Source organism: Gambusia affinis, linkage group LG19, assembly GCF_019740435.1.
Source record: "Gambusia affinis linkage group LG19, SWU_Gaff_1.0, whole genome shotgun sequence".
NCBI classification, from domain to species: domain Eukaryota; kingdom Metazoa; phylum Chordata; class Actinopteri; order Cyprinodontiformes; family Poeciliidae; genus Gambusia; species Gambusia affinis.
Window position 1 is genome coordinate 1,085,640 of NC_057886.1, and position 19,160 is coordinate 1,104,799.

General features: G+C 39.8%; 2 protein-coding genes across 4 annotated transcripts in view; both read left to right on the forward strand.

The window, feature by feature from the left end:
• hoxb3a (homeobox B3a) overlaps positions 1 to 19,160 on the forward strand; it is a 50,102-nt gene that overhangs the window by 1,276 nt on the left and 29,666 nt on the right. The window contains exons 1-3 of one of the 3 annotated variants that reach the window (XM_044099037.1): positions 6,350 to 6,980; positions 16,425 to 16,513; positions 17,216 to 17,578. The gene's annotated coding sequence lies outside the window, so the exon portion shown is untranslated. Of the gene's footprint in view, positions 1 to 6,349; positions 6,981 to 16,424; positions 16,514 to 17,215; positions 17,579 to 19,160 lie in introns of those variants that run through there. The other 2 variants (XM_044099036.1, XM_044099038.1) reach the window with 2 other exon arrangements.
• Positions 9,180 to 14,491, forward strand: hoxb4a (homeobox B4a). The gene is made up of 2 exons (XM_044099044.1): positions 9,180 to 12,297; positions 13,755 to 14,491. Exons 1-2 carry the CDS (start codon positions 11,838 to 11,840, stop codon positions 14,054 to 14,056), a joined length of 762 nt encoding a protein of 253 aa, XP_043954979.1. The 5' UTR covers positions 9,180 to 11,837; the 3' UTR covers positions 14,057 to 14,491.

The window sequence follows — 19,160 nt, forward strand, 5'->3', positions numbered from 1 at the left end:
AGGCTGGGTGTGTAATTTCAAAAATGAGAAATTGACGCAAACATTTCCAGGTTCTCCATCTGAAACCTGCTGGGATGTTTTCTTTCATTCTGAACGCATAAACACATTCTAAACCACAGTAACACAAACCTAAACACACATCCGCAAATACAACTCTAAATCGGACATTATTTTTGTCTTTATTACAAAAACCAAAACGTAAAAAAAAAAAGTGAATGATGCTAGATTCTTCTTGACTTGTACAGACGGGAATCCAAACGCATTTAATGTCAAACTTAAAGGAATAGTGAGAACTTGAAGGTCTGCGGTAAACATGGAGTGGATTAATTTCATGTATTTACCAGCAAATATATGTTTCCATGACATCAATTGCAGATATCAAAACTTCAAAGACATTGATAAAATGTTTACTCACATTTAAACACGTTTGGGAATGAAACGGATCCTGGCTTGATGCACAACCTCCAGAATTCCAGCGAATCTTCATAGAACTAAAACTATTTCAATTAATTGTTGATCATTAATTAAATTAATTACCGTGCGCGCGCGCGCGCGCGTGTGTGTGTGTGTGTGTGTGTGTGTTACAATCTCTAAAAATAACATATATATATATATAAAAATAATATATATCACAAGTTTTTATAAAATTGCAGAATTTTCTTCTATTGTTACTTTTTGCTCATTACTCTGCTTCTGTTGGCCTTTGAATATAAACCAGGAGGCCGTTTGTTTACAACGACACAATTTAGTTGCAGATTCTGAAAATACAGTCATTGCAATACAACTGCAATTATTAGCAACTATAATTATTGAGAAGTGTTGTCAATGTTAGCACAAACTAATAGGTTATGAAATAAATTCATGAAACAATACTTAGTTTTGTATGTTTGCAATCAAAAAGGGGCTTTTTGATTTCTATTTGAAAGTGTTTGAGGCTCGGTGAGTTCGCCCATAAGTACGGAGCGCGTTTTGGGACTGGCCCGAGTCCTGGAGGAAGTTTCAGTGCAGTAAACAGGAAGCCAAAAAAAACCTCCCTATTCCATTTTTCATCAGCTTCCTCCCTTTAATGATGATACAGGACCGCGGTCCGCGGCCTTCGGCCCCTGCCGCTCTCCTCCCACACAGCTCTGCTCACACTTACAGCTCCCCGCGGCGCTCAGGCTAGTAGAAACATACATGTCTCTCCATTCTGGGGGGATTTAGGGAAACTTTGGAATGGACAGGCAGAACTGTGATCTCCTTCTTTTTTTCTTTTTTTTTCTCTGTGTGTGATCGGTTTTGTCGTTTATGTACATAGGGCAGTTCCTCTCAAAAGAACCGCTTAGCTGTTGTGCCTTATGTACATTATGTGTATGGGCTTGCTGCTTGTTTGAAGCTGTCAGACGGGCTGGTTTGTGTTGGTGATGAAGAGTGGAGTTAAGAACTAATGAAACTGACCTTTTATTGCCAGGCTTTGCAGAAGGCGTGTGTTTGATGTGTTAGGGAGAGTTGTGGGCTTCCTATCGGATGCATCTTGTTGTGTTTAACTGCTTATGTGCTTCAGAGGGAGTGAAACAGGTAAATGACCAGGGTTTGTCTTTCGCTTTGTGTTTTACAAGAAGCCTACTCTCTTCAAGAAATCTTTTGAATATCTGAAGTATTTTCGTTCATTTTGGATACAGAGGTCTGCAGGCAGCTCAACGATTACAAATTGGTCATCCTCTTTTTACCTCACCCTCCCATTTTCCTTCTTTGCTGCTGTGTGTCTCCTGGGCAAGAATCTCTTGTCACTGTTTCAGTCCTGCGTTTCATCTGGCATTTGACAATATTCTGTTGATTCCGAAACGTCACAGTTCGCGTGCTCAGAGACCCATACGTCATGCGCGATGGCCTTTGGACACTGATAGGGGTGAAAAGTTCGGTCAGGACTCATGAATAATGAACGAGACGGAGTCACCACGAGGTCAGCAGACAGGCTCGAGCTGTGCAAGACAACGAAGACTCCTGCGCAGGCGCAAAGTCGAGAGAGAGCTTCTACTAACACGGGGGAAAGGTATTAACAGTTGGCTGCTTTCAGAAGTGCCCTCTATTTCCGAATCAGATGTCAGGAGGGTGTGAGACAAACAACAAACTTCCTCTTGTCTGGCTGAGTAAACATTGTCAACAACAACTCAATCAGGTCTGATAACAAATAAAAAGGTTCTTGATCTAATTATGTGACTATTTAATAAGACGTTTTTTAAATCGATGCATTTAATTTTTGCACAAGCTTCAGAAGAATAGATGTTCTCGTGTTCTCAGAGGTTCGGTCACTGCTTACTCCGTTGTCGATTTTATAGTGTGGACAGGAAGCTTTTTATCAGAGAGAGAAGCAGGTTGTCTTGACAACGATCTGTGGTGCCTTGTCTCCTATATGATTGTGTGTGCATATATATATATATATATATATATATATATATATATATATATATATATATATATATATATATATATATATATATATATATATATATATATATATATATATATATATATATATATATATATATACATACTCGTCATATATTGACGAGTTGGGACGCTGTCTGACCATGCGTCACATATTGACGCGAAGGGTATACCCTTTGCGTCAATATGTGACAAACGAGTTCCTTCACCGTAAAATTTTGACGATTTTGACGATTTTTGAAGGTCGCATGTTTTACATGGATTATTTACGCGAATGGTCCTCGCAAACACTGCCGACACTTCAAAACCCAAAAATTGGTTAGGTTTAGGGCAAAAATTACGGTAAGGCATCAGGTAAAACCCTTCGCGTCACATATTGACGCGAAAGGGGTACCCCTCGCGTCAATATGTGACGAGGACGGAAGTACCATGCGTCAATATATGACGAGTTGGGAGTGAGAGTGGGTTGATATATATATATATATATATATATATATATATATATATATATACCTGCATCTTGTGTACTTACAAGATGCAGCTCTTCTTCCCCGCCACCAGAGCTCGCTTCAGACCACGAGGACAGCTGGAAACAGCGCAACCCGCTTGGGATGCCGCCCCCGCCCCCACCCCTCCAGTCCCTCCGCCACCCCCACCATACCTTTAAGCCGCCAGCTGGCTAACTTTAAACCCCGTGCGGTCTTTCTGCACCTTGTGTTATTTTTTTGTAATGCTTACCGATTAATTGTTACGTCCGACGGTAGTGTTTCTCTTATGCCACCAATCAGAAGGGAAAAAGTCGCATAAGCTCGTGAACAGTGTGTTTACTGTTGATCAGTCTTAGTTTGCTGAGAATTTTTAAAAGTAGATGTTTAGAAAAGTATGTGAATGTCTGTCCTTTATCATTGTTTCCTCTCTACTCCCGTCTTCCTGCCCCTGGTGAAGAAAAAGGGGGAGCTGTTATCAGCAGGGCTACATGACTCGCTGCTGGGGCTACCAGCAAAAAGGTTGCTGTTATCAACAGGGCTACATGACTCTCGCTGCTGAGGCTGGCGGAGGGAGGGAGTTCAGTGGCATGCAGGCAGGTACAGGTGTTGGGCTACATGTTCTGTTCACACTGTCCAACATTTGTTTTAGATCCACTCAAACTAGAATCGGGTGATTCCTAATTTTCAAGAAATGGTACTTAGAAACATGTACAGATAAACTTGTGTTTTTATTTATTATGCATGATCAAGCCCCTGCTCTGATGCATATTTATATTCTAAAGAATCCCAGGATTTTTCCTTTTTCCTCCACCCCAAAGTTACTCACCTTGTATCACCTTCAGGCATTGAGGACTGATGTCTGAGCTAGATCTTGAGAAACTCATTTACAAATCCGTTTATCTTTAGTTGCATTTATTATTGCAGTAGTGTCTTTACGAGTCTGACTAACAAAACAATCCTCCATGTGCAGCAGATTCAGAACGCTGCTGCTGCTGAAGTTCTGAGTAAAACCAGGAAGATAGAAAACATCACCCAGTTCTACAGTCCTTCACTGAGGTAATAGTCTTTAAGATACTGTTAGTTTATAAATCAGTGAACACTTTAGCACCACAATACATTAAAGATCTACTGATGTTGTATCAACCTTCCAGACCTCTCTGATCTTCTGGTTCTGGTTCTGCTCTGCATCCAGAACCAGAATCAAACATGGAGAAGCAGCATTCAGCTTCTATGCACCACAAATCTGGAACAAACTTCCAGAAAACTGTAAAACAGCTGAAACACTGAGTTCCTTTCAATCTAGAAAAAGAGTTTCCTTTGATTCAATAAGTTGAACATTGATCAACTTACTGATCATCATTTGCTTGATGATTTTGATGATGACAAAATATAACACTTATTTTTTGTTTCATACATAATTGATGACTTAATGATATTTTTATATGGAAAAAGGACTTTGGACGGGGTTGTCGCTGAAAGTAGCTATGGAAATAAGCTTGACTTGACTTAATAGCTTAAAAATATAATAAGGCTTTTTTTAAAAGGGACAGTGTAAAGCTCAAACATAAAGGTCACCATTAAATGTATTTTGCCTGATAAGCTTGCCATAAGCTTATTCTATATGCATTTAGTTAAAAACAGGTTACAAAATCGATATTTAATACAATAAAACAGGACAAAATTGATCACCACAGGTAACTTTCATTTCTCACCACACATGCCAACAGACATACAAAAACACACACACGCACACGCGCGCACACACACACACACACACACACACACACATTCAATCACTGACACATGTATGCACACACTCTCTTGGTCTCTCTCACTCATACATTTAATTATTTCATATTTGAGCAGTTATATATATATATATATATATATATATATATATATATATATATATATATATATATATATATATATATATATATATATATATATATATATATATATATATATATATATATATATATATATATATATATATATACAGTATATATATATATATATATATATACCGTTTCTTCTACGTGTTCATCCTCTCCCTCTCCTTCCTCACCATCTTCATCTTCGCCTTTGTCATCACACACAACATTTTAAGTTCCTATGAAAAGGGACTCCTCTCTGCACTTAAAGAAAGTTTAAGTGCATATATATATACATATTCAGAAACAAGTTCCATTACTTAACAGCCTTTATAGAATGAAGAGATTACCTGGTAACATTAGGTAATATGGTATGGTGCAGTCTCTAGCCAACAAAAGCAACTATTTCACTGCTGTACTGCAGTGAAATAGCACTACAGTGAATATGCACGGCTAGTTTCATATTTGTTGCCCTCACTATTTTTATTATTATTATGATTTTATTGAGAAGTACAGCCATTGTCCTGGAACTAAATGTTACAGTTTAGCACAGAACTACAAAAGACAGTTTAGGTCTTCATAATTACTCTTGACCCCTGACCACGTGACTGCTTGGATGAAATTTGAACGATGTTGCTGCATGATGCACTTTAACCAGTCACTGCAAAATAAGAATCCGAAATTCAGACGCAACATGCATAAAGCTCGTTGGTCACGAATAAGATTATTGAATTGCTGTAATGTGAAAACTGTTGCAATCATTCAATTTCCACTGACTGTTTAAAAGGGGATGAATCATTTTTAAAGGCAGTGTTTTGTTAAAATATTTGTGAAATGTATAAAGTTGGAGTCCAAAAGATTATATCGCATTTTGTTCAAATATGGGAGCTGAGCCGAGTAGTCCTGTTAGTAAAAGGACAACACTGTGTGTTTTATTAGTTTGTTTTAGGCTAAAATAATGGTGCAATGTGAAATTGAAAGCAATACTGATAGAATTACGCGAATAAAGTGTGAACACATGGTTCCAGTTACCCCGACAATAATTCTTCCATTAAAGACAATATTGCAAATCAGGGCTCTGTGCATTGTCGGCATGCAGTTCACTACTGATGATAAAATGAATACAAACTCTAAAGTCGTTCAACAGATTGATTTGTAATAGCCTTCTCCCGAGTCTTTCGATTTGTTCACGTAAAACCGTTCATGGGTGAGTGATTTATATTTATACGACAAAAGTAAAAAGGACAAATGATTGTGAAAGAAAAGAATAAAACCTGTGAAAAAAGAAAAGACCTTCACTTCCATGGGTCATTTTTCTTGGAGTAATGACTCCAACTCAATTAGGTATGACAGAGAAAGCGGGAGAGGGAAGGTCTGGAAGCAAATGACAGAAAGACGGGATGAGGGACAGAGGGAGTGCAGAGATGTGGACGTGTCAAAGAAAGGGTGTGGAAAAGAGAGGAGGTGAGTGAGGCACAAGGAAAGGGGAGAGGTTGGCTCTGCTCGGGGTGAACGGGAGGTCATCTCGTCTCACCAACATTAAAATGTGGATCAGGGACGCGGGGCGTCACGCCTCGCGCGTTAAACAAAGAGTGTGCCAAACTGGCAGATTAATTTGAAAACTTGAGTCCGAACACTTAAAGCCTTAAAGAGACCACAGTCTTCACAGCAGCCCCGCTCTGCTCTGTCTACCTCTGTCCCAAAGCCTCCACTTTCCACCAGCCGCCGATCTCTGCGGATCCTCCCGCACCGACGGCGTGGGACGGTGGCGAATGATTCCGGCTGTGCGGCTTTCTTCCTCCCCCTGGAAGATTTTCGTTAAATCGGTTAAATCTGAGAATCGCTCTTAGAGGACCGTGTGAAGCATGCTGCCGAAGAGTCATATTTTCGTTTTCCAAGAGGACCGAAGCGTGCGTGAAGGAGCTAATCTTCTGAAATGGCAGCCTCCTAGTTATTGCCTATTACAGCTTTAGAAGCTGGTCTGAGACAAAATACACCGAAGAACCCAAAGCTGGAAGATCAGAGCGGGGAAGCGCGGAAAATACAGAAATGCAGAAAATACATGACAGCGTCCAGGATAGTGTTGATGATTATATGATGATAAATTAAAACAAAAAAGAACTGGCATGACAGGGCAGAACCAGGATCAGAAACATGGATCAATTCGGTGGCAGCGACGGAGGAAAGCCAGGTGAGCTTCCCCGGAGTGAGTGAGTAGCAAGGAGCAAAAATACAATGCATGACAGAAGGAGCTGCTTCGATTGCATTTCGCTTTGTGTGTGTGTGTGTGTGCGTGCGTGTGTGTGTGGGTGGGTGGGTGTGTGTGCAGCAGGTGCGTTGCTCATGCTGAGAGGAAGAGGAAGATCACGTGCAGACCCCACCTCCCTTCCACCTCGGTCTATCTGTTTTCTCTACAGTTCCCTTTTTATTGATTCATCTTTTCATTGATCCGCGTCGCTGTCTTATCGGCTGCGTTCTGTTTTCCAGAAACATTTCCGTTTTAATGCCATGTCTGCGTTAAATATTTACTTCAGCTCAGCCAGAAGGAGACAGATAGATAGATAGATAGATAGATAGATAGATAGATAGATAGATAGATAGATAGATAGATAGATAGATAGATAGATAGATAGATAGATAGATAGATAGATAGATAGATAGATAGATAGATAGATAGATAGATAGATAGATAGATAGATAGATAGATAGATAGATAGATAGATAGATAGATAGATAGATAGATAGATAGATAGATAGATAGATAGATAGATAGATAGATAGATAGATAGATAGATAGATAGATAGATAGATAAATGGTTTTTAACAAGGTTTTGTTGTTCATTAGTTGTTCATTTTTTCTCAGTTCGCTGATAATGTTGCTGAGGTTACACCTTCTTGTAAAATAACTTACATAATTATTTTTCATATATCCATCAGTGGTTGTTAGCATGACGTGTAATGCATGACCTGTTTGGAGCAGTGATGATGGAGGGAGTTTAAAATCCCAGGTTTCAGCTCCACAGCTTCGAACTCTGAATCCGTGTCAGACGTTTGCGGCTCTTCATTTCTCCCCCCCCCCCCCCCTGTTCCTTATTTTACATAACAATAACCACCGATCGGAGCAGGGTTTATTTTTCAAACTGCATAAAGGGAGAGAGTAACATTTCTCTATTTCTTCATTGTTTCTGCAGCTTTTTCACATTCGCAATATTTCAAAACTTTGACAAGACCGCGGGCTGCAGATAATGGCTCCTTTAACCCTTCAATAAGCTCTGATTAATTTTGTCGTTGCGGCCCTCAATGAAGTCTTAAAAATTCCTTCGCTTACAGAGATACTTACGTTTTTCAAACACGCACATTATTAAATGGAGTTTTCTTTGCTTTGCTATTATTTTCAGTTTTTTTTATCTTTTATTATTATTATTATTTATTTATTAAAAGACATGTGCATAGGCCTCAGGCTATTTTGGAAATTTTGCCATTTGCTTTGTCCCGAAGAAATATCGACGTTCTTCTTGAATCACACAATTTAGCTAAAGTATAGATTATTTTATTTTTTCCACCCATGACTGACAGAGTACTGTTAATAAATGCTCCCGTGCACAATGACTACATATATATATATATATATATATATATATATATATATATATATATATATATATATATATATATATATATATATATATATATATATATATATATATATATATATATATATATATAAATTTAAGTTGAATTTCTATATGAAGAGATTCTGTTTGCCTGAGGTTCTTTCTAAATGTTTGACTGCATATTTGCTCGGCACTTTGACCTCTACAAATTGCGGGGGAAACAATGGATCTGCCATTGGACTGAAAGGTTTCTGCTGACAAACTTGACAAAGAGAAAAAGGAGTCCTGTGGTCAGATTCAACATAACTTGATCGATACCTGGAATGACCCTAGACTGAGGGTCAAGGTGACAGAAATATGAGCACATAGAATAGAATAGAATAGAATAGAATAGAATAGAATAGAATGCAGTATATTTTACTCCTTCCCATTTTAACAATCCACATGTTGTTTGTTCTGGATATTTATCAAGAACTTTCGAGGAAACATTGAGCAGTATAACATGCAGCTTGGAGCAACTGGTCGTGTCACCAAATCTATGTACAGAGTAGAAAAACACAAGATAGTAATTATATGGGAAGCATAGGACGAAACGACTATATATATATATATATATATATATATATATATATATATATATATATATATATATATATATATATATATATATATATATATATATATATATATATATATATATAAAGCCTTTTTAAAGAACAAATCCTAAAATCACTTTTTAATTCAGTTATATCTAAGTTCGCAAGACAGACAACTATTCATTTACTGCGCCGAAGCGGTATTTATCCATTTATTCTCTGCTCCATCCATTCTCCAGGCCAATCTTTCAGGAAAATTTTGATAGGACAGGGTCTCTTCGTGCCAAGTGATTTTTCTTTTCTTTCAAGAAAATGTGTTCATTCTTTAAAATCGGCCGCTGTGGCAGGAGCCAAGATATTCATTTCTGACTCAGCAATTTTTGATTCGTTGCATATGTAACCTTGACCAAATTACTGTATAATATGATTAGGAATAGTCTGAATAATTGTACATTATATTTGAATCACATTACCTTTTTAATGCAAGAACTATATCTTACGTAGTATATAAGTAATACATTTTCAAAAGGAAACAAACAAAATCAAAACCAGACTGATAAAGGCCTGAATTTCCCTCCGTTGTGGACAGACTCAACTCATCAATTATATTATTTTTAAAATAGCGACGTCTCGTAGTGTATATGAAAAACGTATAAAAACTGTCGTGTCATATGCTGAAAATATTTTACATAAGTGCATGGAATTTAAACAATGAAACATTTCGCCATGCTTTTCAAAATTCATTCGCTTGAACAATTAATAACATCCTACTTATTATTAAATAAATAATACATAATTCCAGTTAAATAACCAGTTAAAAAATTCTATAACGAAGTCCCACCAAATTAAATGCATTCATGTCAGTTATATTTATAGCTTTGGAAAATATGTAGAAATTTGTACGAAGTAGTTCTAAAGCATTTGGTGCAGCCTCCTCTCCTTCTCTTCTCTCTAGAGCAAAAAAAAAAAAAAAAAAAGGTCATGTTCAAATAGCTGCTCGCTCTTATTGTACGGCCTCAAGCTGCAGGAAGTTAGAACAGCGTTAACATTCCACCAGAGCTGTTCGTGGTATGGTGTCTATGACAGATGTAGAGAAGAGAAATCAGAACTTATAAAAACAATACAAGTTGCACCTTTACAGAGTCGATGTCTTCTATATCTACCCTGTAGATCCGGATTTGTGTCCAAATGTCTAAAAACATCACAAATTCGCTTCTAGGGGAGTATATAGTGGATTTACACGCGACGGATTCACCACGTGACCCTGGACGACCTGCAAGCTGCTGCTTCCTGTTCGAATTTGTTTGCAAAATCAAAGTGAAACTCTAAAGATCATTAGGCCTCTTTCCATTGTTAGCTTTGACGATAGAGTAAGTACATTTTTGGGCTACATAAATTTAGCTTTTGACTGAGAATTTGTATCTAAAATATACAGCAGCTGATTTGGTTCTATTTACTTAATGTTTAAAAGTATGATGAAGGGCTTATTTAATTATTTATTTATTTATTTATTTATTTATTTATTTATTTATTTATTTATTTATTTATTTATTTATTTATTTATATTTTAGAAGCAAATTATTATTTAGGGTGTTTATGTGTGTCCACACAGCGTCCTCTCTTTTAATCTGCAGCATGTTGTGTACCCATATTTTACTTTAATAAATAGCCATTGTGATTAAACATGAGCTATGCTTAATTTTTATTTATTGTGTGTGTGTGTGTGTGTAGGTGTGTGTGCGTGTGTGTGTGTGTGTGTGTGTGTGTGTTTGGTGGGGTGTTGTACTTGGCTGATATGGTAGGCTGTTGACACCGGAGCGGAGAAAACTAAACCTTGACGGTCTCTGGATTGTATAAAGCTCACAAAAACACGTGGAGGTTTGGATTCAACGGAGCTAATTCCAATATTTTTCATGCAAGGTAAATAAAAAACTGACTGAATCAGTAAGTGAGGTTTGGCTGATTGTTGGCTGGATGCCTGCTGGAACCGTGTTTTAAAAGAATGACACCGATGCTGAACTCTCGTTCCTCATGCAAAGGTTTTCTGGTGATTTAGGAGGCCGCTGAACCTGAATTACTTGATGAATTTTCTATCGATCCCAAACACGCCAGATTAATCTCTGACGCTGCTACTGGGTGGCGGTGCAGAAGCCGGCCAGGCCACTCTCCCACTCCCCGGTATTAGCGGAGTATGAGAAGAATAAGGGGGAAGAAAGTTGGCAAACAGCCTCTGCACACACCCTGTATGTATACAGAGGGAGGTGCAGGCGCCATTAACTCCCCAGAGTCATTTCTTCCGCTACTTGTTTTATTTTATTTTATTTTCTGCTTGAATTTGTTAGTTAGGCACTTAAAAGAAAAAAAAGCGACAGAAGATCACTGTGAGGATTAAGATGTCGCTCTCTTTTTTCGTTGTAAGAACATCGGCGATTTTTGTTTGTTTGTTTGTTTGCTTGCTTGTTTTTGTTTGGGTTTTTTGTCTGAGATTCTTCCTTTTCAAAAGCTCCGGGTCTGGTAATATGAGCAGACCGGTACGCGGAGCCAGCAGGGGAAATGACTGAGGCTTAAAGGGAGAGAGTCTAATCAAAAACTGAGGTCATATGATCTTGCGCGTGCGAGAGCGGAGTGTATGTTTAATTCCATTTCCTTATCCGGGGGTCCGTCCAAGAGGCGTGCAATTGGCTGCTTTCCGTCACGTGGAATCCCAACTTTGTTCACTTGACAGAAAAGAAGGAGGGTTTAAGTGAACAGGAATAACCGAAGACTAAAGGGATGACATATAAATTTTAGTTATATTTCTTTTCAAACCGGTGCAATTTCAGAAAAAGACTGAAATTAATGGCCATGAGCTCCTATTTGATCAACTCCAACTATGTGGATCCGAAGTTCCCACCCTGCGAGGAATACTCACAAAGCGACTATTTGCCCAGTCACTCCCCGGACTATTACGGCTCCCAGAGGCAGGACCCTGCCGCTTTCCGGCCAGACTCTGTCTACCACAATGAGCACAACCCGGCTCATCACCAACACCGACTCGAGCCGCCATACACGCCGTGCCAGCGTGCACCACAACCCGCTTCAGAAGTGACGTCCCCCCAGGGTCACACTGTTCTCCCCACCGGGCTGCACACCACTCCTGTGTCGGAGCAGAGCCACCGCTGTGACTCGGTAACACCGAGCCCGCCTCCACCTCCACCCTGCGGTCAAACACCTCGCAGCCAAAGCGCTTCTTCCCCCGCCAGCGGCCGGAAAGACCCGGTGGTGTATCCGTGGATGAAGAAGGTGCATGTGAACATCGGTAAGAGCTGCACGGGAACTTTATCCCCTCTCTCTTCCACTGTCTGCAGCGGAGATCTGGCTATGCGTAAAGCTTGGTGTCCACCGTCTGAACCCATGTTCCGTTAGCAGCAGTAGAGAGGGCTCGCTGCAGGGCTGAGATTTACGGTCGTCTGTTTGCAGGGTCAATATAATTACACCCACCATAAATTTTTATTACACCTCTCAGCTGTGGTGTCTTGTGAAGTCTGATCTCAGGCTGCTCTGCCTTATGACAACTCAGAGCAAGCCCATAAGTTAGCTTTTATGCGCTGGTAATTCGACTTTAAGTGGTGCGGCTTTATAAACGGTGGACTCCAACCTTCCGTTCCTCTCGTTGTTCCAAGGAAAGGAAAGTTTTATGACAGATGAAATATTCATGTTTATAGAGTCGGTCGTAAAGCACTAATGTGAAAGCGAATAGCTCCAGTCTGGTGCGGATTCTCTCTACAGGCTTGCAGCCTATTGCGATGCAACCGAAGCCTTCATCAGCCGTAACATCAGCTTGGCAAAGTCACAAGAATGAGTTCAATCGCTGTATTTGCGAAGAGCGAACGAGACCTTTGTTTCGTTTTTTTAAATTATTTTTTGGATTTCCTACAAATAATCGATTCAGTTGTTTTTACAGTCAGAACGACAGAAATCCACCGCGTCACATTGTATACAGATGTCTGTAATTTTTCAGATTTGTCGAATCATTACTTAGTCAGTGATTCTGTGTCATCATGCCTGCTGCTCCACCACTCCTCTCCCCGCCTCCACCAAAACCACCGCCTTTGTTTTTCACTAGCTAGAAAACAAAGAGAAGAACAGCATCCACGCTTCCTGTTAGAGCCATTGGCTCACGAAATCACCGAAAATAATGTGGATTCTCTCTGGATGATTGATTTATGTTGCGGGCAAAGTTATTTTATTTTTAAACAAGTCGACACAAAATATTATTCAGACGTTCATTGCGTCTGCGCGCAAGACAGGCGCTCACACAACGCCATCTGGATGTGGAGTGTCACTGCCTCGGGCCCGGCGCGTCTCCTGGCAACATCTGCATGTCCCTCAACATGTGGGCAACCAGATCATGCGAAACAACACAAACCACAAAAGAAAAAAAAATCGCATCTTCAAGCTTTACATGGACGTTTAGTGACACGTTCATGTAAAGCTTGAAGATGCGAATTTTTTTTTCTTTTGTTTTCTTGCTGTCTCTTAGACGAGATGAGATGACAGACTTATTCTGATTCTTCATTTATTTTTAACAACAATACTCCAGTTAAATATTGCTGCAAATATCTTGTTCGTTTCTCAGCAATTTACGTGTGCCAGATTTGTTTACTAACTTTATTTATTTATTTATTTATTTATTTATTTATTTATTTATTTATTTATTTATTTATTTATTTATTTATTGGCTTTTTAATGCCTCGTCCCTTTGTTCTTCCACAGTAAATTCCAGCTACTCTGGTGGAGAACCTAAACGCTCTCGGACGGCCTATACGCGCCAACAGGTTCTGGAGCTAGAGAAGGAGTTCCACTACAACCGCTATCTGACACGCAGGCGTAGAGTGGAGATTGCGCACACTTTGTGTCTGTCAGAGCGGCAGATAAAGATCTGGTTCCAGAACCGGAGGATGAAATGGAAGAAGGACCACAAGCTGCCCAACACGAAAGTCCGCTCCGGGACTAACAGCATCACAAGCTCTCAGACTGTGTCCGGGTCTCAGAACCGATCTTCCGGACCTCTATAGCACGGCTCTTTGAGCTGCGGCAATGTGGTGCCCGTCTGCATTCTCCCGTTTTTCAGATTGGAAATCGAAGATGTGGTGGAACAAACCCTCCGGAATGTGCACTTTGGACCAGAGCAGAAACTTAACGTTTGAAAAGAGGACCAGCCCCACTCACACAGGGCCCGGACTGTTCCCTAACAAACCTATGACTTTGTGTGGGGGGGTTTGTGGGACATCTTGTTGTAAAATCTGACGTAAAAAATCCAAAAGGGAGGAAAGTGTTAGAATTAAAAACACAGAGCTACACAGTTCGTCGAATAGATTTCCGTGAATCCTAACATTTCCTCTGTACGTTTTCTCCTCTCTAAATGTACTTCTGCCGTCTAGACAGAGACACCCTCCTACCATAGTTTGCTTAGAGTGGTGTGTGTGTGTGTGTGTGCGTGTGTGCGTGTGTGTGTGTGCGCGCGCGCGCGTGTGTGTGTGTGGGGGCGGCTTTTAACACGCTTTCCTTTAGTTTTTTCTTTTTCTTTTGAGAACATCGTAGCTTCTATGTTAAATCACACCAAACCTGAGAGCCATTCTTTATGTTTTCTGTGTGGGGTACAAAGCAAAGGGGCGAACCGCGCGGCTCTGCCCATAACCCCGCCCTCCCAGACCACTACCCCCCTCACACACTTGTAAAAAATGGAACTGTCTTTCTTCCATAGCCCCTACTCCACCTCCACACACACACACACACACACACACACACACACACACACACACACACACACACACACACACACACACACACACACACACACACACACACACACTCACACACAAATATGCATAAAAAACAGTAGAAAGCATCATGTAGCCTGGCTCGTACCAGCAGCACTCAAACAGAACCAGGTTGGATTGGTTCGCCAGCAGCCGGTCTGATTATTAGTTGCTATAGTTTGAACTCGGCTTTCCTTTTGTTCTTGATGGCAGAATATAGATTTTGAACATGCTGTTAGAGCTATTTTTGAAGTCAGTATTGATTGTGAAGCGGTTCTCTCCGTTGACATTGCTGAGAGTGAAGCGGAAGGTTTCAGCGGCTCATGTTCGTATGTTATTACGGCTGCAGAGATATAGAATTATTTCCCAGCACTTATGAAACATGGATGCGGTAAAACGTTTCCCACTGGACATTAATAAACACACCAAAATCGTACAAATAGTACAAAACACAGCACTAAGTAATGTATTACTTATTACCTCACGTGTAAATATATATGAATATAAATATGTTTTATGACATTGTGTGGTCGCTTGCTCGTTGATGAAGTGACAGGGTTTCAAGCTTTTACTGACATGAAGAGGTCTATTTTGTCTTCCAACAAAAGCTCTATTCTTTTGTTCTATGTTGGAATGAAATTGTTTGCAAATGATAGAGGTTTTAGGATTCAAGGCGATTACTGGCCAAAAAAGTGATTTCTCTTTTTTTATTCGTCATTTTTATGTTTTTTCTGTACATTAAATCAGCGCATATTCCTTTTTCTCAAGTGTCTGATGGTTTTTTTTTATTTATCCGTTCTGAATTTGCAATTTTTTTTAATGATATTGTTTTCGTTATAATCCAAGTGCCACAGCCGCAATGCTAGTATTTGTTGAACTTGTGTTAAGAGGTTCCCGGACATCTATATGTTCCTTTCTCACTTTCCCTAGTGTCAAGTTCTTTTTGTAAATAGCCCAAAAATATAAATAAATGACTGAACGTGTAATATTTCTAGTGTTTTTCTATTTTTATTTTTGATTAAATATTGTTTCCACCTGTTTTTACATAACGATATGAGCAACTAATGCATTTTAAAGGTTTTCTCCTCGTTGTCAAATAGGATTTAAACTATTCTTTCTGATTTAACTCTTTTGGAAAATTAGAATTTCTTTTTTTCATTTTCCTTTGTGGTGTCTGAGGATTTGTCCCTCCATCAGGATTTACAGCTGGAAGAAGTACTTGACACACAATAAATAATAACATATTATCTCGGTGTTGGTTTTGCCTACAAAGCCACGGCAAGCTGTCTTCAGAAATCACGAGGCTGCGATGATTAATCTGTCCCGGCCAGGAGTGATCCTGGTACATTACGTCCTGTAATCTCGTTTTAAATCACAAGCCGTCCTTCCGTTTCTCTCCTTAATTTAACGGCAGCTCAGATGCGCTGCTTGCATCGGTCCTATAAAGATTGTGCAGCTCCCTCCCCCACTCACCCCATCTCCCAGAGACCAGCTTTAAAGATAAAAATCTGATACTTTAACCCTAAAACAAGTTTAAATTTCATACATTTTTCTCACCAGTCTATATTTTGACCAGCATTATGTGCACACGTGTTTTCTTTCTTTCTTCCCTTCTTTCTTTTAGATATTACGGAAAGGGAGTGGGCCGGCGCAATAGCTCAAGCCTTGACAACCAAATAGATAATCAACAAGACGAATGGCTTCTTTTGGGAGGTGCGGCTCTCGTATTAATTTTCATTTTCTTTTCTTTGAGCAGGTATCGAAAAATAGGGAACAAGAAGAGGGGAACGAGAAAATAGCATTTCTCTCGATGAACTTTAAACTAAAAACTGTGCCCCCCAAATTGGTCCATTCGTGCACAAAGACTCCAAGATACTCTATTTGTTGGATGATTTCTAACCGAAAAACCATGCCATAGAAATCCCTCCTGCAATTCTTTCCCTTTATATATATATATATATATATATATATATATATATATATATATATATATATATATATATATATATATATATATATATATATATATATATATATATATATATATATATATATATATATATATATATATATATATATATATATATATATATATATATAAAATAATAATAATAATAATGCTAATTATTATTATTATTATTATTATTATTATTATTATTATTATTATTATTATTATTATTATTATTATTATTATTATTATTATTATTATTATTATTATTAAACCGTTATGAGGGACTTTGCCATTTGCTATTTCTCTGAATGGAAACAGTGGATGCCCACACACACCATCTCTAGCCATTATGTTGTGGCCAAGGCAGAAGGGACAGCTCCTCAAGAAAAATGCAAGAATTATTCAAGAACAAATCATTAATCATTTGCTCTTCTTTAAACGCTTCTTCTTCTATTGTCATTCAGCAGTTCCACACAAGACCCCTTACTCCAGGAGTGAGGGAGGGCAAAGGAGCACATAGACACAGGAGAAAAAAAAGGAGACGTCTTGCAAGACACATGGAGGATTGCCACCCCCACCGTCTTCATAGCTCCTACCCCTGCACGCGCGCGCGCACGCATGCATGCACAAACACACACACACAAACAACTCCTCTTGCCAATCATCAGCAAACTATTTTTACATCCCACAAATGGCCTGTCTTCCTACAAAATGATATATACTGTTTTGTTCCTTAGTGCAAAGAACTGATGCCCCGAAAGGAAACAGTCAGGAGTCCTCACAGCGCACGGAAGATGGCCTTGAGTTTACTGGAAGTTGCGACAAAGGTAAGAGACATGGGGGGAGTTCATTTCTGTCTCTGTTCATCCCGCTTCTCCGAGTCTGAGGCGTTTTTCACTTTCACTTGTCCTGTGAGCGTTTGGTGAAATCAGAATGCCACTCTGCCCTGGAGGGCCTTTGATTTGTAGCGCAGTGTTTATGTATATGTGAGTCGGGGGTTGATGGGTTGGTGGTTTTGTGTGTGCCAATCAGACCTCGCGGTGTCTGTGGTGCGTTATGTATTTTTACCCATGAGCCTGTTGATGTGTTTCGTCTTTCTGGTTAGTTTGTCCCGCATACGATGTGAAGTTCTGCCATTTGTTTGTTCACATGAATACTCCATTGATAGGAATAGTTCATATTCATTTGAACCAAGAGCCGTGATTTTGTTCGTGTAGGTTGTTGAATGCGAAAAGAACTCACTTAAAACTGCTGCAGAATCAGTCGCAGAGACAGTCTGAGCCTCGTGTAGCTTGAACCCACATGACCCTGATGCTGAAAATCTTAATTCATGGTTGTGCATTTTTAGACTGTGTTTTTCCCCAGAAGGTGCAAACGGGTCCCGATGAGTTCAGAGTATATATGAAAATGTTCAGTCGGATAAAGGCTACAATGGGAAGCGCGACAGTTAAAGTAATACAGCGGGCTCTGTCAATGGAAACTCGTATGGCTGCACGTTAAAACCAAGTTAGCTGGAATACAAAGGATCTATAAGCCTTCCCGAATGATTTGACTGCTGTGAGCTTTCAGACTTTCTGTTTATCTGCTGATCCGAGCAGCAGCCTCGGGAAGCTGCCTGACCTCTTCACAAATCAATCGTAGTAGAAAAACCAAAGCAAAACGGTTCTGTCGGAGCTCACAGGCTGTGCAACACAAAGAGAAGAGGAACGAACTGTTGAAGTATCAGTGGTGAATGCAAAACAGAAGAAGATCGTGTAAACGTGAGCTATGGGAAGAAAAACATCAATGTTCGTTCAGTGACTGTAACAGCGGCCGGAAAAGGTTCAACCAGGGGACACGTTTTCCTGACCGATGAGGTCCACGAGCTCCGAAGCCAGTGGCTGACCCGCGGTTACCCCCCTGTCCCATTCCTACCTTACCTCCCCCGAACGCACAGCGTACCTACCCCCGCCTCTCCTGGTCCCCCTTGACCTCACCAGACTGTTGGACCATCCGCAACCTCGGACATTCCCAGACCTCTGGAGCCCTGGGGCCAGTTTGTCATAACAGGCAAAGTTCAGAGCTTGAACCAGGCTGACCGTGGCATCTTTCCGCCCACACGCAAGAAAACAGACAGACAGACAGACAGACAGACAGACAGACAGACAGACAGACAGACATGGATGAGACACTGTAAATGCATGCTATAAGTTTCAGATGATCACTAAGATGACTGAGGATAACAGATTCGCAGGAGGAACAGTGTTCCAGAGCCTCTCTTGCTCCTTGTAACACGATAAAGGACGACAATTTAACGGAGAGTCACTTGTGCCACTCCGATAAAGTCTCTTCTAAGATATGATCTTATCAGAGAGGTTTAAAAAGTTTTATCTATGCTGTACTTTGTGTTACAGAACTACACCAGGCCCG

Excerpts from the sequence above, each read along its gene's own strand:
- hoxb4a (XM_044099044.1), top strand. The coding sequence starts at position 11,838 with ATGGCCATGAGCTCCTATTTGATCAACTCCAACTATGTGGATCCGAAG. Across the intron at positions 12,298-13,754 it reads GAAGGTGCATGTGAACATCG|TAAATTCCAGCTACTCTGGT; the intron begins GTAAGAGCTGCA and ends GTTCTTCCACAG.